Source organism: Lytechinus variegatus, chromosome 13 (genome assembly GCF_018143015.1).
Source record: "Lytechinus variegatus isolate NC3 chromosome 13, Lvar_3.0, whole genome shotgun sequence".
Lineage (NCBI taxonomy): Eukaryota > Metazoa > Echinodermata > Echinoidea > Temnopleuroida > Toxopneustidae > Lytechinus > Lytechinus variegatus.
The window spans coordinates 11,893,960-11,920,012 of NC_054752.1; the positions used below are offsets into that span (position 1 = coordinate 11,893,960).

The 26,053-nt window shown below is 36.7% G+C and overlaps 1 protein-coding gene across 1 annotated transcript; it reads right to left on the bottom strand.

Moving 5' to 3' along the window:
• Positions 1–11: 11 nt before the first annotated feature.
• LOC121426269 (Bardet-Biedl syndrome 5 protein homolog) lies at positions 12–24,278 on the bottom strand. Its single transcript, XM_041622505.1, has 11 exons — positions 24,229–24,278; positions 22,055–22,151; positions 20,896–20,978; positions 17,059–17,124; positions 15,545–15,594; positions 14,253–14,380; positions 5,408–5,549; positions 3,837–3,932; positions 3,110–3,172; positions 2,406–2,627; positions 12–146 (listed from the first exon to the last, which is right to left on the bottom strand). The coding sequence occupies exons 2-11, from the start codon at positions 22,117–22,119 to the stop codon at positions 15–17; spliced, it is 1,047 nt and encodes a 348-aa protein (XP_041478439.1). The 5' UTR covers positions 22,120–22,151; positions 24,229–24,278; the 3' UTR covers positions 12–14.
• Between the last annotated feature and the right edge of the window lie 1,775 nt (positions 24,279–26,053).

A 26,053-nucleotide genomic window follows, 5' to 3' on the forward strand; every position in this document is an offset into this window, starting at 1 on the left:
CCCGTCCCGGTCCCTTATTTGTGATCCACCACTTCCCATAGGTTTGATAACGTGAATCCATCCTTGAGTTTCTCAATGGCGAGGCCCAGTTCCTCAGAGAAGACCGGTGGTCGATCCTTCTGCTTGTCCCCGTCGGCAAAGTAGGCCTGCAAAAGGACAGGAAAAATCATAATAGCAGTCAGCGTACATGCAGAACAGCATCGTGGGCACAATGGGTGCACTAGGGAGTGTTTCAAGAAAGAACTTGTCAGATGTTTCATCCAACAAGTCCTGGTTTAACCAACAGTTACCATAGTAACAGTGCGCCTCATCAAATCAAAGTCAAGGAAAGTTGTCAGATCTGAAAACTTGTCAGGCAAAAAATGTTGATGAAATGCTCTCCAGTTCGGTGATTGCACTGGTGTCGATTTTGGTATTTTATTGCCTCCCTTTTAGCGAATAAGCCTAATCTGTGTTTGAAATCCACATTGCATTATTAATAGCTCAATGCCTAGTGAAATTCATCCAAAGACCAGATTTCTTCAAAGTTGGAGCATTGTGGCCCAGTTGATTAGTCTTCTGACTTTGAAACAGTCGTGCGGTCGAATGCCAGCCATGGCACGATTTTCTTCAACAAGAAATTTATCCACACTGTGCTGCACTCAACCCAGGTGAGGTAAATGGGTACCTGGCAAGAATTTATTTTTTTCCCCTTGAAACGCCACTATGCTGTAAGAGGCCAAGGTAAAAACATCCAATCGAGCACGTATGGATGCATTTGGCAGTTATATGCGCTATATAAGCATGTTGATATGATTACTTTTAATGCTATGTGTCGTAAACTTTTACTTCACCGCCAAAAGATCTTTCATTTCACCCTGTGTCTTTTATATGACTTAATATATGAAATTTATGAATTCACATTTCAGGGCACCTGTAGGATGATAGAGTGGTTCAATATTTTCACAGCAGGGCTACATCTGCACTCAAATTTATAATTCAAGGCTATCTAACATATATGTAAAGGTTGAAATCAAATGTACACCATTTACAGTCTCAGCCTTGCTATATTTTCAACATTTCAATATGCTGTCGTAGTGGTGCTCTACATTTAGGCAGAGCTGCATTTGGTAATGCATTTTAATCAGTGCCTGTTGATGGTGAAGAAGGCCGGGCCTTGACCATAATCCAGTCAAATTTTCACTGTAAACACTCAATAGGCAAATTGGCCATACACATGTGAACAGCCACCCCCAAACCAAAAACAAGTCCCCTAAAATGAATTTAGAGATTTTGATTGGGTTTGAACAAGCACATCCTAACCTTTAAGCAAACTTGATCAACAATAACTAACTCAAATACTTGACTGAATGTAGAGAAAACAACAAAACCAGGGCTACAAAAAAAAGGAGAAAACAATAGTTGAAGTTTGTGTTCACTTAGGCATGAGATGTACACACTGTGGAATTTCAAAGAAGCTTCCAAGCAGTCTGCAAAAACCAGAGTCAGAAAAACTCTCCTATCTTGTTTTCTATTCAACTTTAAACTTGAAATTTTTACAGTATAAAGATGAAGAAATACTCCTTTAGACAAGCTAAGCTTTGAATTTTGGCGTTTTGAAGACCAATTTACTATTTTGGCTACGGACAGAGAACCTTCCCTGACGACTTATTGGTGGTTTTGGGGTGGTTTGGTCACATATAGTCTTTTGAGCGCAAATAGTGGAAATTGGACCAGGCCAAAGCCAGACTCGGCCTGGCCTTTCTTTCAGTGTAAACAGGGTCTAAGTTGATGGTAGGGCAAATGCTGTACATCAATAATTGCACAAGGTATAGGTAACACTTTGAAACCAACAATCGTTTGGCAAACCTCCAGTATATACCGTGTGAGTCATAAAAAACTTGACACCTCACAAATCCAAAATTTTGATTAATGCCAAAATATTATCAAAGCCATGACTTCAATGAATAAATCAAGATGTCAATGATGTCATAATCCTACAAGGGTTGCATTAAAATCCATTCCAAAACACCTTTTCAATAATTTACATTATAATCGTTAGGAATTTTTAGAATCAATTCTCAAGATGATTTCATTGAAAAGGGATTTGCAAATATGTTTACTAACTCATGTAGGATTATGACACTATTGGCATCTGGATTCATTCATTGCAGTCATGCTTTACTTTGGCGTAAATCAAAATTTACATCACTGCAAAGAATACCTACTGATTATCCAAGTGTGGAGACATACCACATACATCAAATTATTTAAGAAAATACTTGTTCCAGCTGTATATAATGATTATGTGTTCATGACATACTTTTTTTCTTAAATGGGGATTTGTGAGGTATAATATGTTTTTTTACTCACACGGTATATTTATTAACAACCAATACAATTCACCAATTACTTATAACACTCACCGCAAAGGCATCCGATTGTTCATCCTCGTTGACGATATCAATGTCATCCTGCACGTTTTCAACCACCAGCTCCTCAGCTGCAGCTGGGACATCGTCGACCTCGAACTCGACACCAAGGATAGGGTTCGTGCTGTAGACCCGATGAAGGGACTGGATCTCCTTGACGATCTCCTGCAGCTTTTCAGCCGGGTCCAGGCGGAAACCAAGTACGTAGCCTCCGCTCTAAAAACAGAAGGAACAAACCATACAGTATCTCTTTACTGCATAACGAATATCAGGGTCGGGATTCGATTGATACTTTGATGTATTCCAGATAAACTCTGGTTCTAGTAACAACAGAAAATAAATTGTTTACAGAGTTGAAAAAAAACTTAGACCGAATTATGGCAAAAGCAGAGCTGCCAACCTGAACAAGAACATTTCAGTATATTTAAAGCTGAAAATCAGTGTTTTGGTGAGGAAATCGGTATTTTCAAAGAAACACCATAGGACAACACATATAACTGAAGATTAAGAAATCAGTATATTGCATGAAACCATCAGTATTCCTCTCATTTTTCAGTACTAAATACAAAAAATCGGTACTACTTGGCAGCTCTGCAAAAGGAGCTTTTGCCTTAAAAACTACACAAACAAAAGAGCCAACCTGGCCCATCAAGGACCCTTCAAAATAACCAATTGGTAACCACTGTAATATTCATTACCTGTACTGATGTTTCTACCACCAGAGCAAGTCCAAACTTAGAATCTCTTATCTTGACGGTTCTCTGAAATAGATGAAAATGAAGATTAAAAATTCTAACTTCAAGATTTGAAAACAGACATTTCCACCATTTCATTCTTTTGTAATGACCTTTTTACCACTGTATTCCTGTATCTTGGGGAGGAGAATATAATCTCAATTAAGTTAGCAAACTACATCTGTCCAAGATGTTTTTTTTTTGCTGGGGGGGGGAGAATATCATCGGACAGGTAGCTAAAATCCTTAATTCCAATTGTTTTCCATCTTAAAGACGGTAATTATTTTGCTGCAAATTTAACTGATCAAGATACATGTAGTATAGCGCAGCTGGATGTAGTTTTGTGCTTAGTTCCAAATTAATGGTGTCTTGAATGAGTCAGAAAACACACAAACTCCAATCAGTTTGATATTTTAAAAAGGTGTTGGAAAAATGTGCATTTCAACATTTTGGCAATAGAGAAGTGCCTTTTGTTGCAAATTTTCATATACTTGTTAGAGTAACGCATTCATAAATCAAATATTGTACTCTTGACAAAAACAGCGGATCGCCATAAAAAGTTGGGTTTACAAGAGAAATTAATGTTAGTGGCCACCAAGCATTAACTGCATTTTCACATTTTATGTTGGTATATCTCTCTGAAGTTTGAAGAAAAAAAAATGCAAAAGGAAAATATGACAGCCAAACTTACCATTTGTAGGTATGGCACACTAACATTGAAGGCTTCGTTCATAACGGCATGCCATACAAGCCTGACATTAGTAATGTAGAATGTACCAAGGTTGCCCTGTTAAAAGAAATCATGATGGAGAATCCATTCAAAAGGATTAGTAGAGAACATTTATGCATTTTTTTGTAAGCGCATCGTGGTCTAGCGGTTCTGACCCTCTTCTTTCGAACAGAGGGTCGTGGTCAGTTTGACTCCCAATTTAGATTTTGGCTGCTGATTGTGCAATGACTGCGAAAATTTGCACGCGTCGCATGTAAACTACAAGACAGTCGAGTAAAATTTTCACAAACTAATCTTTTTACATTTTTTATAAATCAATCATGCAAATAAGCACATAAATTTGCGGTAAATATGTTTATTTGCCTTCAACCCATTTTATATAACAAGTAGAATCAGTGGCGTACCGTGGGTCACGGCATTGGGGGGGCACCAGCAAAAAATTTGAGTCACTTTAATAGTGAGCGCGCTCAGTTGTCAGGTATGCTGACCTAATAGAGACATTTTAAGGAAGCACTTATAGTCATTGAAATCATAAATAAAAATACGCATCTCAGCAATCAAATAATGCGAGTGCGAAGCGCGAGCTGAAAAATTTTGATATTCAGACCTAAAAAAGGACATTATAATTGATTTTGTAATCATGATATGTACTTGTCTCGCTAAACAATGCGAGCGCGAAGCGCGAGCCGAAATTTTTGTATATATTGACCCCAAACAGGGAGATCTTAAGGACTATATTTTAGGAATCCCTAACAGTATATATATCTCACCATAGTCATCTAATGCGAGTGCCAAGCGCTTGCTGATTTTGTTAGAATTACATTTGAAGACATGAAGCACTTTTTGAAGTCATTTTAATGATTAATATATGCATCTCACTAATGAAATATTGCGAGTGTGAAGCACGAGCTGAAAATTTAGATAATTCATACCTGAAGCGGGCATTCTAAGGCTTACTAGTAGGAATTCACTAAGACCCTACGTATTTCACTAACCAAATGATGCGAGCGCGAAGCGCGAGCTGAACATTTTTGATATTCAGATCAGAAAAAGGGACATTTTAAAGACTGATTTTAGGAATTATCTCACCACTCCACTGATGCGGACGTAATCACGGACAGAAATGTTTCATATTAAGACCTTAACATGGGGCAATCATTTTAGTCATGAACAAAGAAGCGTATGTCACTACATAAAACAATAATATATTTGGTGTATATTGACTTGAAACAGGAGTTTTTCATACAACAGGTTCATACATCTCTTTAAACAGACAATGCGAGCACCAGGAACAATGACAACATAATCCCTGAGCAAATTATATTTCATAAAGTTATGATAAAAATGTTTCCTATGTAATATAACATAACATGTAATATACCATTATAATGAATGAATCATTCCCTTAATTCATATGCTTCTACCTTTCGAGATACAAGAATGTGGGTTCTTTTAATCTGCATATGTCGACCATTTACTTTAACGAGAATAAAAACTAACCACCATGTTCTTCTGGCAATAAATCAACTTACCTGGTCACTGTTAGATGAGAGGTTCCAGACCCCGCCCACCTTGTCGTAGACCTGTTCTAACGGCAGCATCCTCAAGGATTTATTCGAGATGATCGCACCGCGGAGCTTCACGTCACGATAGAGCTTAGACGTCTCATACGCTCTGTGTGTGCGGGAAAGCGATCAAGTGCACACTCATTTCAACCGGGTAGCAGAAATTTAAGTAATCACTTTAAAGGGGAATCCAACCCAAATAAACACTTGTTTTCAGAGGAAAACAAAAAATCAGACAAGTCGATAGGTGAAAGTTTGAACAATATCAGACAAACAATAAGAAAGTTATGAATCTTTAAAAGGTGTAAAAATTGGTAATCACTACACCCATGGAGACTTCAGATTGGCCGCATATGTGATGTCATAGTTATGTAAGGCAAGGGCTACTCTCTCATGTACTCCAATACATAAAATGGCTAAAATGTCATTTTCGTCAAAAGTTATAATTCAAATTATATTTTTCTTTCATGAGGACATAAAACAATATACTACCTAGGTTATATTGTCGTGTTGGGGAATGGGATCGGTAATTAGGGAAGCGTAATGAAGAAACTTTGCAGAAAGTTATACAGTTCAAATCACAAAGTATTTAATTATCAATATTCAGCTACAGTTCGAAGTACATGAAGATTCAGATATAACAGGAGACGATGAATATAATAGTTTCGAAGTATAAGATTAAGATTCGGAGTGCAGTTAATATAATATTCGATGGACGTCTAAGTCTTGAAGTCAGTCAGTCTATCTGGATGAGTGTGGGTCTAGTATTCTATCGTTGGTGTTCTCTATTCTTAATAATCAAGAAGTCTTATTTATATCATTTGTTTTGGGGTGTAACTATTAAAGGTGGGAGTGATCTAAACTTGATCTGATTGGTCTACAGTTAACTGTCTATCAAACTTTCTCTGGTATCAAGGGGTGTGGTGATGCTCTGTGCAAGTGACTGGGGCTGGAGTGTGAGTCATACTTCTTCCATGAAGTTAGTTGACGTCACTGAGGGTTGGTCTTTTATGGTCAAGGCTTAGCAGTTAAATGGTATTGGGGGTTTTGGGATTCTTAGATGACATTGGGGGAGTTTGTAAACAAGTGAGGGTGAATGACTGAAAGGATAACAGGAAGTTATATTCATACTACATAACATCCCCTTTCTTTGGAAAATGAGGCTCCTCTCCTCATTTCAGAAAAAATGTAAATAGATAACAAAGGATATTTTGAAAAGTGAGTGAAACCAGAATAGTGTATCTCAATTGTCCACTGTACTTTCACTCTATCTCTCTCACACGTACTATTTATACTTAGAGGATTAAACTTATTCTACATCTTAACTAATTTCAACTTAAAGTAAAGATATAACTAACACATCGAATACAGTCACAAAAAAATATTGAAATAAAGTAAATCAATCAACTGATCAACCAATAATGATACTATATACATTAACTCGTGCAGACTTATGCACTTTGAAACAATCAGCAAATATTATTAAATCAATGTTCATTAATTACATAGTACAAACTCCTTCAAATCAAATGAAGAATACAGATCAATTTCACTCTAACTATAACACTAAATTAGTTCAAGCAATAACAGTAATAACAAGAAAAAAATTGTATGCTATATAAATCTTAGCATCTGATCAACATGATAATTAGCGGAAAGTTAACAGGTGCGCTCTAGAATTGACAGTTTCTCTATGTTAGGAAGGCCTGTATGTACTTCATTCAAATGAAGCAATCAACATAGATTTCAATTATTACTATCATTCCTATCCTGTTGGAGAATATCTTTCCTTATTCATGTTATAAAAGAACAAAATAAACAAGTACTTTCAAACTTGATAGATATCATCATATGACAAGTATAAATTCAAACTTATCTTGGTAATCAACCTTGCGATGATAAATATTTGTTCAATAAAATATATATACTGTTCTAAACTTAAGTAAACACTAAGTCAACAATATTATTCAATCATATATAACATTAAACATTAAGAAATTACTATTTACATCAAATACAATTGTCTGAAAAATCTCTGTGGAGTACCTGTCACAGGAATAATTCTTTCAGTAAGTATCTGTTTGATCAATGTCTCAGTGTCTTTGTACATTCCAACGTTCCACCAAAACCTAATTTCTGTGGGTTTATCGTCACATACTTTATCATATGACGTCAGGATCTGTAATTGTCCATCCTTGAATCGTCCTCTGTGTATTTTCATGTGTCCATTATTGGGGGAAGTCATAAGGAGGTCAAGTTGCCTATCTAGGTCTGGTTTTGTTAGAGGGGTGGGTGAAGCTAATCCATTATTTTCTGTCATGGCATGCAAATAGTCTGATGTATCAACTGAGTTAGTCATCTGGGAACATTCTACTGGTGTAACATGGAATTCGGGCAATTTTTCATCATTTTCATCGATGAAGTTTAATGTGTTTATGCACCCTTGTTCCTTGTCAGTAGTATTTCTTCCTAATGCCTCTCTCAGTTTCTGAATATGTGTGATATTTTTCTTATTATTGGAAGCTCTCATGAAGCAGGGTTTGAGTCTGTTGTAATTGAAGATGTCCCGGAGGATTTCTCCTTTCATTGTGGCAAGAATATAATGGGTTCTATCAATTACATCATGAACTACTAAAGGTCCTACCCATTCTGCTGCAATTTTCTTTGAATTTGCAGTCAAAGAAGATGATGTCGGTTTGTAAAGATAAACAAGCTGACCAGTGGAGTAGATTGGGGTCTTATCCAATTTATTTGAGATCTTTGTGTTTTGTTTCTCTTGCTGTTTTCTCTGTAATGACAGCATTGTGTTGGACAATTGATCAAATTTCTTTTTGAGATGCTCTGCATACTCATCATAAGAAGATGAGAGACCAGACATTGGGTTGAAAGATAGATTGGAAAGATTAGGAGGTTCTCGGCAAAACACTAGCTCGTATGGGCTGTGGTTTCCAAGATGAGGGGAAGAGAAAGAGTTGTATGCATAACATGTTGTAGAAATGAATCTCACCCAATCGGTGCCAAATTGATTGAGGTTAACTTTCAGAAAGTTTGAAAGGGTCTGAATGTGTCTCTCTGTGTGTAGACTCCCATGATTTTCTACACTTATCACCTTGCGGTCAATGTTCAGAGTTGTACATAATGCAGTAAGTAGCTTACCTGTAAGGGAAGCCGCTGCATCAGTCACAAGACATGATGGTGGTCCAAAAATACAAATGACTTTTTGGATGAGTGCCTCGCAAATTGTCTCAGCATCAAGCGACTTTAGAGGCGCGCAAATTACAAACCTTGTAATTTCATCGCAGATAACCATCAAATGTCTAAATCCAGTACATGAGGTCGGCATTGTCTTAAAGTCGAGACTAATGCGGCCAAATGGTCTGTAAGAGTCCGGTACCCTAGTATGAAATGGTCTAGTCTTATCAGGCTTGCCACGGAATTGTTGGCAACGTAAGCAAGCTTTAACGTAATTGTTAATTCGTTCAAACATATTTGGCATGAAGAAGTTGCGTCTTATTGTCAAATATGTACGCTGGGTCCCTTGGTGATTACTAAGCAGGTTGTCATGGTATTGGGATATGATAGTGTCAGTCAGAGTCTCAGGTATAGCAAGTTGCAGTCTGAAGTCATCATCTTTCGTAAAGAAAAGTCTGAATAGTACACCATCACAAAGGATGTACTCTTCTGCCTTTAATTTGACTGTCTTTGCCGCCTTCTTATCACTTGGTAATATGTCATGGGCAAGATAGTCATAGACAGGTTTAAAGAATGGTGAGGTTTCTTGTTCTGTTTTCAGTTTTCTCAAATCAACAGGTAGATTGTAGTCTCTAATTATCTTTCTCTTTATCAACTCAGTGATCTTGTCTAGTTCTTGCTGCTTTGGAATGTGTTTAGCCTTAATGTTGTTTACCTCTGAGGTCAGCGGTCTCGAGGGGGTATACAGTTCACTGGGTACTTCACGATAATGGTCATTGACTGTGTCGTTACATCTGTCAACAAGTCTGGGCTCTGTGTTGGGAACAGGTGGGGTGTGTCTGGGATGAGGAAAAGTTTGGTCATGATTCTGTGAATGGGAAGGCTGGTAATCATGCTGTGGGCGTACAGGAGGTGTGTCCTGTCTTGGGGGTCCGTGAGTGGTAGATGGTCCAGGATGTAGAGATGGGGTTTTGTTTTGGTTTGGTTTGTCGGCTCGCTTTTGTGTAGGGAGATTGGCACTTGGAGGGGTTTGTTCACACTTGTCAGGTTTCTTGGGATGGATTTCAGGAATGGGAATACCCATTTTCTTTGCATAGGCTCGAGTAACTACACGATCGGTTTGTTGGGTTGGGTTTAAGGTGTTCATGTTAATCAAATCGGTCTCATCAAACAAACAATAAGCAATTGGGATTACTCTATCTATTTCTGACTCACCAGTGGTTGGTGCTCTAGAAAGAAAGTCTGCCAATACTAAATCAGTACCTTTCTTATATCCTATCTTGAATGAGTATTGGGATAATTTCAGGATCAATTTCTCTAATCTGTTTGTACATGGGGCTTCCTTAGACTTGAGAATTTGAACTATCGAACTGTGGTCAACGAATGCATCGAATTCACATCCTTTTAGCAGATGCTTAAAGGCTGTGACGTTGATCAACAATCCAAACAATTCCAATTCTGTCACACTATAACGTTTACATGCGTCTGGGAGTACTTTGGAATAATATCCGATTATTTGTTCTTTACTGTATGCAGGGGCATAGTAGTCATTATAGTCAGGGAAGGGGGGTGGTGGGGTCGTCATGTCCCTAAGTCTTTTTCGACATTCTCGCCAGATATGGCCAGGAATGCCACAGTAGTTGCATGTAAGTCTGCGTGTTGGCGGTCGGTTTGTCCGTCCGTCCGATCGATAGGGGCTCCTACCTCGTCTGTTTTGCATGTCATTGCGCCGCTCGTCTCGTCTATCGACTGATGTCACGTCGTCTTTCGCTGCTTACGCTGCGACTAGCACTACGACTAGCACTGCGTTGTCGTGGGGTTGGGGGTCGTTGGGTGGGGGATTTTGGCCTTTTATCATTGTCTCTGTCTGTCTTGAGGTTTAAATAATGTATTTGCTCCTTCAATTGATCTATTTCCTCTTGAGCAGAGAAAGATAACTCCTTGGTCGGCTTAGTCTGTTTATGGTTGAGGTCTAGAAAAAGTTGGGCTTTCGCCGCTATTTCTTCTGAGGTCAGGTCAGGGGCGGTCATAAGTATGGTCGCGCGGCAGTCCGACGGCAAAGAATCCAACAACTTATGCCTAATCTGGGTTTCCCCATAGTCTATGTAGGCTGCTGTTGTTCTCAACCTTTGCAAGTACGCGTCTGCGCTCTCGTCATTTGTCATAGTCATATTTTTAAAGTCTGTCACATGGCTATATGACGATTTAGCGGGACTAAACCGTCTTATGAACCCATCCTTCAGGTCGCTATATGTATTGAATTGAAGTCCGTCAATCCAAAGTCGCGCCTGCCCTTGTAAAGTCCGTCTAAACGTTCGCAGTATTGTCTGGAATTGGTCGGGGTCAGCTTTGTCAATGTCATGCGCATCTAGATAGTCGTCGAAAGTCAAGAAGTGCGCAGTCGAGTTGTCCCTATCAAGTTTATCACCCGAGAAACGGGATGGTAGAAAGTCAGTCTGTCGCAGGGTTTGTCGGGAGTTGTTGGTTGAAGTCATGATTGTATAGGGTAATTAATTAAAGTGATAAAATCAAATTCGGTTATCAGAATTGAACCGTAAAATATAAAATATTGATAAACTTCTAATTAACAGTAATCCTGACAGTTAAATTACTATTTAATCACGATTCGGCAAAACGAACAGAAAACGTTTCAAAATTACTTGTTGCTGGGCAAATAAACAATCTGAAAACTCAATCTCTCACTCACTCTCTTTCACCAGTGGAACAATAAGAGAAATGGTTTCACTTACCGAAATATGTCTTCCAAAATTAATTAAACAATGCACAATTCAGCGAAAGAGTCAGAGTCATTTATTCAGTTAATTAAGGGTTAAGTTGATAGTCACTTGATGCGATGGCAATCGTCGGTGTAGGTGTCTTCGTTTCAGGCTTGAAATCGTCGTTGTCTTTGTAGTATGTTCTTTCCTTCCGTCTGTATCCTCCGTCTGAGTCTTCCGTCTGCTCTATCCGTCTGTTCTGTCCGTCTGATCTATCCGTCTGTATGCTTAAATTTCTTCTGTTCTTCCTTTTTTTTTTTTTTTTGGACTCGAGTTTATGTTGCTGTAGTTTGAAGTAGTCTGCTCACAGATTCAATTTTAAAATATGATGTGTCCAGTTCGTTTGCAAATTTTGTAGCTGGTTGGCAAAGTTGTAAGCTTTTTGGCTCTGCAATTTGTGAATCCTGCACTTTTGAAGTATTTTATTAAAGCCGGTTCTCCACCATGTCGTGTTGGGATCGGTAATTAGGGAAGCGTAATGAAGAAACTTTGCAGAAAGTTATACAGTTCAAATCACAAAGTATTTAATTATCAATATTCAGCTACAGTTCGAAGTACATGAAGATTCAGATATAACAGGAGACGATGAATATAATAGTTTCGAAGTATAAGATTAAGATTCGGAGTGAAGTTAATATAATATTCGATGGACGTCTAAGTCTTGAAGTCAGTCAGTCTATCTGGATGAGTGTGGGTCTAGTATTCTATCGTTGGTGTTCTCTATTCTTAATAATCAAGAAGTCTTATTTATATCATTTGTTTTGGGGTGTAACTATTAAAGGTGGGAGTGATCTAAACTTGATCTGATTGGTCTACAGTTAACTGTCTATCAAACTTTCTCTGGTATCAAGGGGTGTGGTGATGCTCTGTGCAAGTGACTGGGGCTGGAGTGTGAGTCATACTTCTTCCATGAAGTTAGTTGACGTCACTGAGGGTTGGTCTTTTATGGTCAAGGCTTAGCAGTTAAATGGTATTGGGGGTTTTGGGATTCTTAGATGACATTGGGGGAGTTTGTAAACAAGTGAGGGTGAATGACTGAAAGGATAACAGGAAGTTATATTCATACTACATAACAATATTTAGATTACTGCACCAGGGAAATGGGTGCTTACAAGGAGAAAACCACAATAACTTAGTACACGGCCTATGGGAAAGTTGTCCTTGCCCCTTGTCATAATTTACTTACTCTGTTGCCAATTACTCAATTTCAAAATCTACATAGTCTTAGGGATCTCAATTTTAAGGAAGCCATAACTTCCTTACCGCTTGTCAGATTTTTTTTTTTATTTTCACCATTCTGGTTTCTTTATTTTTCTCCTTTCCAACACATTTATGACCAAGGCTGGGTTCCGCTTTAATTAATTTGGGAATAATCAGGAAAAGGTGCCGTGGCCGAGTGGTCTAAGGCGTCCAACTACACCATGAAAGTCTGGGGTTCGGTTCCGGCAGGGCCCTTAACCGGCTTTTTCATGTACATTGCTCTTTTCTCTTGCATCAAATATTAATAAAAATGCTTTGTGCATTATTGGTACCATTGTGTCTACATGTTAAAGAAATAAAAATAATGATCAGGAAAATGTTGAGCTAATTATTCAAGAATTCAGCTGAGTCATTTCATAACCCATTTTGCCTGTTCTTTCTTCTAGATTCAGGTTATTTGTGAACTTGAAGAAGAAATCCAGGCTAAGTAATTGTGACGTAAACCATACACAGCGCAGGCTGGCATCATGCATGGCGCGTACACATCTCTATGCGCATACTCAAGACTTGCGCTTGGGATTGATGAAATGGGAATACGGATATTACAGAATGATGATTTACTACATAGGCGCATAGAAAAATGACAAATTCGCGGAGGAGGGTGTATGAATATTTTGGTCCCTAGTCATTCAGCTGAACCCTAGATGGGCCATTGTGACTTATATGTGTTAATATCTCGTCTCTAAGATGCCTTATTCAGGTCATAATATACAGTGCGTCCCACAAAAAGCGAAACCGAGATTTGTTGATGATTCATCATAACTTAATCACAAATACAATAGACAAGTGACCTACCATTGTAAAGCTTAGAATCTTTTTCATCTGAAATTACTTAGATAATTCCTCATTCACGCATGAGTGACCAAAAACAATTTGAAGAAAGGATACCAAAAACTCATTTGGCGGAGTGTATCTGAATTTCAAAAAGAAAATCACATTCCCAAAAAGTTCAATATCTGCTCTTTTATTTGATACCTTAATCACAGAACATGGTCAAGAAGTAAGTATGAAGTGAGAAGTCATTAAATAAACGGGTTTTCACGGGTTTCCCACAGAAGCTATTGCACGGTATGGTACAACAAAAGACTTAATGCATGGCTGCTGGTCAACAAAAACGGAGTGTCGAGTGACTCGGGACGCTAGCCTGTAAAACCTCTTCATTTTACAAAATTATTGAAATTCAAGCTTTATTTCAAATAAGCAGAACTTTGTTATTTTTTTATCATTTTCTGTAATTGAGGTATCAAATTAAAGAGCAGATATTGAATTTTTTTTTAATGTGATTTTCTTTTTGAAACCCAAATACAGCCCACCAAGTGACATTTTGGTATCCCCTCTTCAAATTGTTTTTGCTCACTCATGCGAGAATGAGAAATAATCTAAGTAATTTCAGATGAAATAGATTCTAAGCTTTACAGTGGTAGGTCACTTGTCTATTGTATTTGTGATTAAGTTATCATAAATCATCGATAAATCTCTGTTTCGTTTTTTTCTGGAACACACTGTATGCTATGAAATGGCGTAATTTCCTATCACGTTTTATTTCATGTACATGTATGTTCAAAAAGTGCAAGTAATTTTACCTATGTACAGATATAACGGTGGTGAATAGTCTCGGCGATCCCGGCACTAGATTGGTGAATATGAACTCAAATCTTGTGTTGTTGCACTTTGTGAGCAGGTACAATGCTTCTGTAGGTCCTCTTATTTTCTGAAACACAAAAAAAATTGGAATCAACATACATTTATAATAAAAATTAATAATAATAATAACAATAATAGTGTAACTTATTTAAGATAATGATCTCATGAAATTTACAATAGCAATAATAATAATAAAATGTGCCAAATACTACAATAATAAGATTTCTTTATTTTTCTTTATAAAGAATGACATGACATTGAAAAAAGTGCACCCATTCAAAAAGAAATATTTATGTCACAAAATAAATATTCATCTCGAACTGTTTGAATATGTTGTCAAACTTATCCCTTCGGATATATACAGTATGTGTGCCGAAGGCCTATTGCATGAAATAGTGATTATAACACAAATTGAATCCTACATAGATTAAACCCTCTATAATGACTGGTTGAAATAGCATCATGTGACCAAATACATTTTAGCTATTATGTTGCATGACGTCAGACCTCGATATATTTTCGCTACACCAAAATTCTGACGTCATTATTTCAGAAAACTTTTGGGCGCGCCGGTCAGCGAGCTGTCTCTCCCGGGCAAGTCCCGTGATGCATCGGCGCAGGCACTAATCAGCGTTCCACTTGGGGGAAAAGTGGGTTATTCAACGCAAGTAACCGGACTCTGCATGCTTAGCGCATAGATTTTGGTTCTAAATTCTAAAGAAGGATATAAAACAAATATATCACACATTTCCTTCGAAAGCATAGTGGGAATTATCAATCCTCAGTTGGACTGGCAAAACTAATATATTCCCCCCCCTTGAGAAAAATAACAATTGCCAGACCAACCTCGGATAAATAATTCCACTATACTTTCTCAGACCTGGGCCCCGTTGTACAAAGAGTTACGATTGATCCAATTAATTGCAACTATGGAAAGCCAGCAAAGTCAACATAAGAAATGCATGTTTGTTCAAAAAAATTCTAGATATGAATGCATATCCATCAATTCAATTGATTTCTTGACAATTTGGGGTGTTCTCCTTTGATTACAAAGGATATTTTGCAAATTTCCTGTAGAAAATATTATGACACTGATGGATTTCCATAGAGTTACGATTGAGCGGATCAATCATAGAGTTACGATTGATTGGATCAATCGTTACCCTTTGTACAACTGCGCCCTGATATATTTGTTTAGTGTACAGTGTCTATACACACAAAGTATACTTACCGAGTTGGCAGTTCTCACTGTGATGCTAAGAATACAATTCAACCCAACAGCTGCAAAAGAGGGAGAAAAAAATACATGTCATCAAATTTCTAAAATAATAATATGGGATTTGTATAGCGCACGTATCCACCTTGCTAGGTGCTCAAGGCGCTCCTATATTACCCCGGCTAAGCTACTCTACCGAATCCGGTGCGCACAGCTTTTGGAGGAATTGCTTCCTGCCAGTACCCATTTACCTCACCTGGGTTGAATGCAGCACAATATGGGTAAATTTCTTACGGAAGGAAAACATGCCATGGCTTGGAATCGAACCCACGTCCTTCAGATTGAAAGACGAGAGTCTTAACCACTGGACCGCGACGTCCCTTCTTACTTACAAATCTAACTTTTCTCTACATAATTTCTTCAGATACAATAATTTACATTTAAAATTGACACTAAAAACAAAAAAATCTAAAAAATGGTGGTCCTGACTCCTGCCTTTCAAACGGAATATTGTGGGTTCAAATCCCATCCATTGCAAGCTTTCCTTCAGCAAGAAATCTATCCATAATGTGCAGCACTAAACAAAGGTAAGTTGAATGGGTTACTGGAATAATTTATTCAATCAATATACTGAGCACCTGAAGCAGCAGCTCAAGCCAAACCAAGGGTTAATAAATGTGCCTTAAACCATGTAATTGCTATCTCACACAGTCCTGTCAACAAACATGCTTGTATGAACTCTGGTATTGTAAACAAATAATCTTTTATACTTTTTTTGCAACCTACATGTAAATGCATTTTTGATATTTTTTAATCAAGAACACTCTCAAGTATTTGAAATAAAGGGCAAGGAAAGATAAAAGATTGTGTTGATTTAACCCCCCTCACAGCAATGATACATCTATCCAATACAAAAGTTGTGCTGAATTGAAAATGACAGGAATTTTCTTTAAGATTTAATTGAGATAAATAATGCAAAGAGGTTTTAAACATGAATCCAACTGTGGGGAAAGTTGGTTTAGAAGATGAAAAAAGTAAAAATATGAACAATATCATAAAAATAAAGTTTATGAAATTTAGAAATTATAAAAGAGGTGTAATGATTACACCTTATGCTATTGCAAATTAAGAAATTGTGAAGTTAAGAATTACTCCTTTTGGTGCTTTCTTCTTATTTCAAATTTTACTAAGAAATTGTATCTTATTGTACGACATATATCAATATGTTACCTATTATATGGGATGATTTCCTTTAAGGAAAAGCTGCCTATAGGAGAAAAACCAACAAACTCCTTACAATCAAGAAGACAAATTGAAGAGTAGCCCCTACCACTTGTGACAAATTACGAGACAAGAAACCAAATTATGATTTACCAGATTGACAAGTACTTTGGTTGTTTGTCCAATTTCTTGCAAACTCTTTAAATTTTCTGGTTTTCCCTTTGTTTTCCTCTCTGTTTCCTCCTTCAACCAAAACATTTAATTACCAGGATAAGATTCCAGTTTAATTACTTTTAATTAATACTTACAGAGATTTACTCTTGGTAGTGATGTTGAATGCCAGATTACTCTCAGGTTGGTGACCAACAAACGCCCTACGGGACGAGAATTTAAGAAGATTTATGACAAAAATTTATTAAAAAGAGACCAATAATGAATAGCTGGTACATTTCAAAATTGAATATAAAAGGGGTATACATAATTAGTTACTGTTCCATACAAGTAAGTAATCATTAGTGGTGCAAGTATGTTCATTGATAGCCGACACATCACAAAAACCGACTCTAGAACAACAGATATTAGCTTAAATTATATGACACCTAGTATAGATACTTGTAATTTGATTGGTTGTTTGATATAGATCATTTAGCCCATTTTAAAATGATGTCATCAATCATGCCATTTTGGATCCATTCATCAAGCAATTTTGGATCCATACGATTTTTCCACTGCACGCGCGCACCGAGACTGCAGACACCACAAGTAAAACCACTCGTGTTTGCAGCGCCCGTGCTGTACAATCAACAGACCCAGCTCGCACTGCACGAGCATTAATAATTTTGCATCAAAATTCATAAATGTCATACGAAAAATAATCTATTTTAAAATGTCATATAAAACAAATAATGAATGTTATTTTCATTCGTGCAATGGACAGAATACTTCGTTGGGTGACACTATAATGAATGATCCATTCAACTCATGAAGTATTTATTAGGTGATCTGTCAATCGACAGATCAACTATTAATTTTGTACGAATTTTCTTTTTTCTTTATTTCTTTATTTCTTTTTATTTTTCCGCCCTTTTCTTGTTAGTGCAAAATCGCCAAATCTACATCATCAATTATCTTCAAAATATCATCAGATATGGGGACTTATCATGTGATGTGTATAAAACAAGTTCAAGGTCAAAAGGTCATCATGACGTCATCTAGACGCCATTTTGTAAAATCACATTATCAATCATATCTTCATTATCAATTATCAAAAATTCACAATATTTACATCACATTAACTTCAGGTCAAGGGTCAACTGCCCATGTCATCAAAGGTCATGTAAAGGTCACGACGTGCTCGTACGCGCGAGTCAAAATTTTAAAATGCTCAAAATCACTTTTTGACCAAAACAGAGTACGAATCAGGTCATTTTAAGCATTTCAAAAATTTGCGCGCGCGCACGGTTATGCGCGCGTTCCCGCGCGTAACGGCACTATAAAACATAGGATTGCCATTTTTTTCATATCAATGCACCGATAATATAATTCTGAACAATTTGATACCTTGATCAACCTTCTACAACATGTAATAAAGGAATTAGCCTCCATCAAAGTTTACAGCACGCACGCGCGCGCGCACTAACCATAGACAATATATGTGCAAAAACATGCCTATACAAAATTCATTATAGCTCTTAAGGTAGTCCGTTGACCCCCATTTTTTTTCATATTCGAATAGAGTATGGATGGGAGATGTGATTTCATGTCGCATTTGACCCGAAATTTTATCATGACGTCATCAAAATGGCGTTGGAACTCAAAATTCCCATTTTGCTACTTATGACGTCATCGTAATTATGTAAATTTGACTCTAACTCTGTAAATATTGGTCAATTTTCGCTCAGTTTTCAATATGTTGTAGCTGAGGACATACTCTTTCTAATGTGATGCCTAAATTTACTTTTAAAGGAATGGATCATCCTGAAAAATGGCAAGTTATAGAGGCATGTCATTTTCGCTCATTTTGTGTGCAATCTCTATGGGAAATGACTTTTTCTCAAAACTGGATTTTACATTCCTCTATTTCGCGAGCCATATCTCCATTTCTATTGGTTGGTTTTCTCTGAGCTTGAAGTATGTTGTAGCTGAGATTGTAAGCTATCGCAAATGTGGTCTCCATTTTCCGATCAGATGCCGGGATCATGCCCGTATTTCACTTGCAAAATTGGATTTCAGATCTTCTCGTTTTGCTTATGTGTAAAGTCTATGGGAAGCGTGTAGCTCAATGGGTAAGGCACCAGACTTGCATCCTTAGGGTCGAGGGTTCGAACCCAAAAGTGGACATAAATTTTTTTTCTTTTTTTTTTCTTTTCAACTTTTCGCAAATGTTCCTTAATCACCATTACAAGGTATATTAGTTCAAATATCGCACAATAAAGTAGGTTAAAATTGTTTTTAATAGGCCTATAACATGTACAATGTGTATCGCCTACACCTACATGTATTTCACATATTCTCATTTCCCTCTTTTCAAGAGTATTCAACATGTTCTTTTCGTAATAAAAGTTTAGTTTTCAATATGAGCATCCTATCGATCTCAGTAAACATGGTGATTGTATTCGTGATCATGAAAATCAGAGACAGATCACCTAATTCGTCCTCATGACGAATTAAAATTCTATTCATGACGAATTAAAATTCATTTATTTTTGGTATCATAGGGTAACCCTAGTCTGCAGGCACAGACCCTCATTGGAACTTTGATCAACAAGTGTGCCTCCACGCAAAGACTAGCACATACAAAACTAGCCTTCAGTACACAAGGCATGAGTAGGCTGCACATTCAGACCCTTAATTCGAGTGAAGGGTTTGCCCAGCAGACTAGGGTAACCCCATCAGTAGTTCTGGGGGGGGGGGGGGTCTGTATAACATAAAACAAAACCAAATACAAGCATATACACCATTCAAATGGAAAATACAAATCCTTAACGTAAACAGATGGAAATTTCAGAAAATTGTGTATGAAATTGAGAACAATAATTTAACCAAGAGCTACAAGTAGAAAACAATAGGGGAAAGAAAGATGCAAGATACATGTAAGGAGAGAAGGTAACTATTCTGTCCATTGCACTCGTAAACATTCATCATTATTTGTATACTCAATGAATGACGGACCATCGGATGGATTTGAGTGAGTTTCACTGGTGTGTCTTAAAGTGATTGGTTAACATTGGTTTGACTTTTAAAATATCTGTCACCTGTGTCTATGATATGTTATAAAAATGAAGCCCAGAAAAAATTGCGTTCATAAAATAATTATTTAGTGCTTCAAAAATTGAAATATAAAGTGACCGGAAACACCATCTTAATTTCATCCCATACACTTATGTGTACTATTTAGGTGTCTATAAGACGCCTATTTACAAAATCGGAATTTGCCTTGTAGTTTTAGCTTTTCATTCTCAATAATGGTTGTTTTCAGTGTTTATTAGTTCTAATACATGCACTTGTACACATGTTTCATCTTGGTTTGAGAATTTTTGTAAATCGGCTGCTCACAAAGTTAGACAATACCTTTAACATTGTAGGAGCATTTTCATGAAACAAATAGTGATTTTATTTCACTGTCAACATAAAACTCTATTGCAACCCTAACCCTAACCCTGTACCTCAGATGAAATAAAGCCCGGAGCAATTGTCACAGGAGCAACAGTCGTGTCACATCTTTCGGATTGTGATGTCAAATTGATCCAAAATGTAAATAACAAATTGCTGTGACATACAGCGTCACTGCAACATATGTACTGGTTGTTTCCCAGCCTCTGTTGTATAGTGCAATGTCAATGCTATGTTTCTGTGCGGCCAATACATTGAAAGAACTTGGCCCTGTCTTACAAAGAGCTACCAATGATCCGATCAATCGCAACTATGGACGGCCAGCAACATCAACATCTTATATGTATGTTTGTTCAAAATACTTTCTAGCTATGGTGTATATTCATGCATTCATTGTTTTCTTGAAAATTCCCTGTGCTTCTTTACGTTTACACTGAGCAAATTTCCTGTAAAAAAACTATGACACTGATGGATTTCCATAGAGTTACGATTGATTGGATCAATCGTAGCTCTTTGTAAGACGAGCCCCTTACCTCTATCTCCATTGTTCCCTTTGGTGTCCTCTATAGAATCTAGCTTGTCTATGATGCTCTCCCCCGGACGCATGTTCATTTGACTGAAAAAATGATAAATACAGCATGAATGTTAAGGCCACCGCACACCTTACGACCAGACTGGTCTGCGACTGAGTGAGGGGAGATGAATCGCAAGGTAGTCATAAGCCTCGACACTGCACACCTTGCGATCCGATCTGCGACTCACGCATGCGTTTTTGCTTTTTGACATAGCAACTGAGAAAGTGCGCTTACTACTGCGTATGCGCGTTGTTTATCATATACGCGTCGTGCAACTCTGCTGTTTGATTGGCTGGAAGTTGGATTGAGCTTGCGATCCAGTCATAAGGATTCGACATGTCAAATCCTTACGATTTTCCTTGCGACTTGTCTCTGACCGGTCTGCGACTCTCAACCTTCAGGACAAGAGCTGTGACGTCACATCTCCCTTCACTCAAACGCAAGCCAGTCGGCGACCAGTCGGGTCGTAAGGTGTGCGGTGGCCTTTAGACATATTAATTATACACGTTTCTTTAATGATTTTTAGATTATAATAATCTAATCATGCAAATTGTGATTTTAAAACGAGTATAATTTTACCAATAACTGCTACATGGAGGCACGATGTCTCAATACAAAGATCAATTTAAGAGGTTTATAATGAAAGCATAACTTGAAGTCTGAACCAACAATGTAAAAGAAGATGTTTTTTGCTTTGTTTTTTTTCTAGCAACTGTGAAACCACTTCTATTCAGAAACAATTGAATAAGAATGTTTTGGTCCTCAGAATAACAAACATAAGCTGTAGATAGAAGCATTATAATTTAATCCACTTGATCATGCAACTCAAAACAGGTTCTGTACAAGGACTACCTAGTTCCAGAATTGAAAAAAAAACTTGATTGCCAAAACTTGGCCAACTTTTGTTAAACCTGCCAAAATTAAACTTTTTCTTCAAGTTTGCCACCCCCCCAACAAAAAAAATGTGCCGAGTGCCGACCGATATCTTTTCACCGCTTTGTCTACTTTTTTAATACAGATATGGGGTGGGAGAACATCCTCAAAGACATGGGGAAAAGACTGACCGACCCATATTTTCACCTTTGTCACAGCAAGCAATTATTTTTTTAGGACTTACCTTGGATTAATATCAAATCGGACATCCCTGTCCTCCCATAAGGCATCAAGAACTGCTGAGGTCATGGTGTACCCTCTTACAATAACATATGGTAGTTCTGTGAAATATAATGGAAATGAAATAATGGAAAACTGATTTAAATTCTAAACTCTTGAAGCTAGGGAAAGTCTACTGTGATGTCTACTCCGTTTTTATCAAATAAAGGCAGTAAAATGAGAGAATTTGTCGGTTCTACATGAAGTTACAATGTAACTCTAGTAATCCCAAAATACCCCGGCCTAGATAGGGTTAAGTTAGGATATTTCTCTTCAAATCCACAAAGAAAATTAGATATTTTCAAAATAAGAAATAGATACATCATACAACTTTAGATCTGGGGCAAGTCCAAGAATTCGCGTGTGTTACATATGGGCAATTTCAGAGGATTTAATGACCTGAAAAATAGTGTTAAATGACTTTGATTAGATTGAATACCCTCATGATGGTAGATATCTAGAAGAATAAAAGAATGCAAAAAATGGTGACAAATGACCTTGATGTATGGGAAGCAGAAAAAAGACAATTTTTTAAACATTTTTTACAAGTTGAGAATTCTCTGAAAGTATTTCACCTGACAACTTGTAACTACATGATGTTAGTGTGATAAAACTCACAAAACTCCAGTATATCTAAGGCAAGTTTCATGTCATACGCCGAGACCCTCTAATTACAGACTCTAATTAAAGAAATATGGGACAGTTACCTATGGGACATTTTGTCCCCATAGAGAACGTACACAATTTTCCCCATAATAAAAAAAAATTATATATTTAAAATATTTACATAACCATTTTTTTCTTTCAAATGCTCTATGGAGACATATCTGATATGACTGAAAATAGCTATTTCAACCAAAAAAAATTCTTGTTTTTCACGGTTTCATGAAATTCTTAGGCCTATATATTTCTATTGCTTTCAAACTTGTTCAGTTCATATTTTTCCATTTTCACATTTTTTTGGTTGCTTCAATTGTTTTCATCAGTTTTTATAACAATTCAGTCTTTAGAAACCAAAGAAAAGGTAAATAAATCACTCATTAGAGCACTCTTAAAATGTCTTTCTCCATTCACTTTGTACTACATGTAGTACACAAACCTCTCCATTGTCGTTGTGTGTAAATGTCCCATACATAACATGTTGTCCCATTCATAACATGTTGTCCCATACAAAACATTATTTAAATCAAATTAATTAAAAAGTTTAATATATTCTTAGAAATTTTTTGTGGTATAACATTTTCATACTCAATAAATTAGAACTTCCAAGAGATGCAACAATTGAAGTATTTTAACTTAAAAAAAAACATTCTCAACATGTTACGTATGGGACATTCCATCCTTTCCCTTGGACAAGAGCTAATTTGCATATTGGATGACACCACTTTTTTCCCAAAAAAAGTAGATGTTAGAGGGTCCATACTTTATCATATAGGTCAATGTCCCACCAATGAGTATGACTAGATCTAAATCTCACAAGTTTTGTTTTGATTTTCTGAGCTTTTATAATTGTCCCATGGATACATAACGCTCATTTTACCAATAATGCAAATTAGGTGCCCCAAAGGCCAAATTAGGACAAATTTGCATATTATCATTTTTTTCTTAATGAAATTTTGAAATTCAACATTTGGGCTTTCTTACCCCACTAACTGTTAGTGACTAAAAGTTACTTATTACGTGGTTCTCATTTGACATTTCCCAAAACAAAAAACAATTGACCCCAAATTCCAAAAAAGGCCAATTTGAATTTACTAATAGGCCTATCAATTATCATCAAAAATATATTAATATAGCAAGGCAGAGCCGCTGTGTTATTGATATGTTACGCGAAACTCGGCTCTTCATTGCACCGGCTGCAACAGACAAGCAAAAACTGCCACTGACACATCGCAGGCATCGCCCCGGCCGGCGTATAGCGGCATGCGCATGCTAACCTGGACCGCTGGCCCTGGCGGTCGTTGTCTCACACTCACAGTGTCGGTACTGTGCTAAGAATAAACCCCGAATAAACGGTCATTCCATGCTCGCGCTTGAAATTAATAAAAGAATAAAATTGAATATAAACCAGGTCGTGGTAACATATTCATTACGAGTTCAATCCGTGACAATAATCATTTCAGATTAAGGCATACTTACATTGATATTTGAAAAATAAATTTCAGTCACCGTTGCGTTGCCAAAGACGCAGGAATGTACGGTATAGTAAAACAAAAAATAAAAAAAAGAAGATATGACAAGGTACGATATCCAGGCTAGTCCACAGACATAGAGATAATATCTCTAACTTAGGTCTACTTTGTCCGAAATAATTTAGCTAATTTTTATGGTCAAAATCATAAACATTTTTATTCATTCAATTCTCCAAATCATGCAAATTCATGTCATAAGTAGCTCTTGAATATTTGGTTATACTCACAAATTATTTTGGGAAAAGAGTATTTAAAAAAATTGTTCAATCACGTTGTGTTATTTACATTATAATTACAATAAAATTATAACACAGAACTTATACTGCGCTTTACCTAATAGGCGTAAAGCGCTTACAATGAAATTTAATTGGCATATATAAATTTAAAACTACAAAGTATATGGATTCTAATGCTTTTCAGTTAACAATTTAAGTGGTAACTCAGTCCAGTAATATGATGACGACATGTAGGCCTACAGCAAAAGTTCTCTCGCCGGCTAAATTATGTACAAATTACTATACGACATCGCAACCAAGCAAGCAAGTTTTTGCCCTAGTCAATATCGAGAATTCCTAAATCAAATGAGAAAGGCATTGTCTGCTGTCCGTTGAAACCCACAAGCAAAGTGTTTGATTTGATTTTAAGGAACACAATTCAACTCAGATTGTTGTAATCCGGGTCTTGCATGCCGAAAAAAGCAAAGCTTGTACAAAAGACAGCCCCCTAAATAATTTAGTTTCATTACAAAATTAAAACAAAGAATTATTGGGTGGTAATAATGTATAGAATGTTTGTTTAAAAATGAATACAAACAATTTTGTACAATTTACGAAAACGTCACTGATGGATCGTGTGAGAAAATATTTTGTTTTACAAATTAGTGAGAGAGGTGAGGGGAAAAGAGAGGAGGGACAGAGGATTGCAGTGTACACTAAGTAGAATGAAGGCAGGCAGCAGAAGCAGGTAATTTGGCTAATTGCAATTTTAAGAAGAAACAAAATGAAGAGTTGATTATTATTACAAAGTTTTAAAAAGTTGACAGCTTGACCATTGATAAAATCAGAAAACAAGATAAATCTTTATTTAAGAATAAAAGAGTTATTGTTTTCATTCTGTTAGTCAAATATTTTGTCATATGTGTTTGATTAAATAGATTGTCATTTTTATAATGATTTATGACAATCTCGTTTTTATCAAACGAATTAAAAATAAATCAATGAATTTTATTTGCATAATTAAAATTAGGTATTCAGTTTTCGGAGAAAAATGTCAATAAATGGAACTGGTATATTATGTGTTCAGCTGTTATTTTTTCTTTAACTGTAACAAATATCTCTCATGATGAGTTATAGTATCTTATGTACATATGAATTTACCTTAATTGCAGCTACTACAGATGATCATAGATGTTTATGGAGTATATAGTGAGGTCCTGTTCGCTCTGCTGTTTTTAAGTGAAATATGGTCATTGACCGTTTTCCTGTTAATGATATCCTTTAGTTTTGTCATTGATAAATAGTTTAATGAAATAAGAACGGGTGAGCCCGTTCTTCGCGAATCAAATCACAAACGTTAAGGGAAAGACGCTTTACCCCCCCCCAAAAAAAAATTATCATAATAATAATACAAGCCCGGGCCGCGTAGCCAGGGGGCGGGGGGGTCCAACCCCCTAACTTTTCCAAAACAAGAAACAGTTGGAAGAAAATAGATTCTAGGGTACGAAAATATTCTTAAAACAATTTTTATGGTGCACTTTCATTTCTATTTTTTTG

Bases quoted from the DNA above. Each gene is read 5' to 3' on its own strand.
- LOC121426269 (XM_041622505.1), bottom strand. From the start codon at position 22,119: ATGACCTCAGCAGTTCTTGATGCCTTATGGGAGGACAGGGATGTCCGA. The intron at 15,595-17,058 runs GTAAGTATTAAT...CCTCTTTTGCAG, and splicing joins ACTACCAAGAGTAAATCTCT to CTGTTGGGTTGAATTGTATT. The intron at 3,933-5,407 runs GTAAGTTGATTT...TTCTTTTAACAG, and splicing joins TCTCATCTAACAGTGACCAG to GGCAACCTTGGTACATTCTA.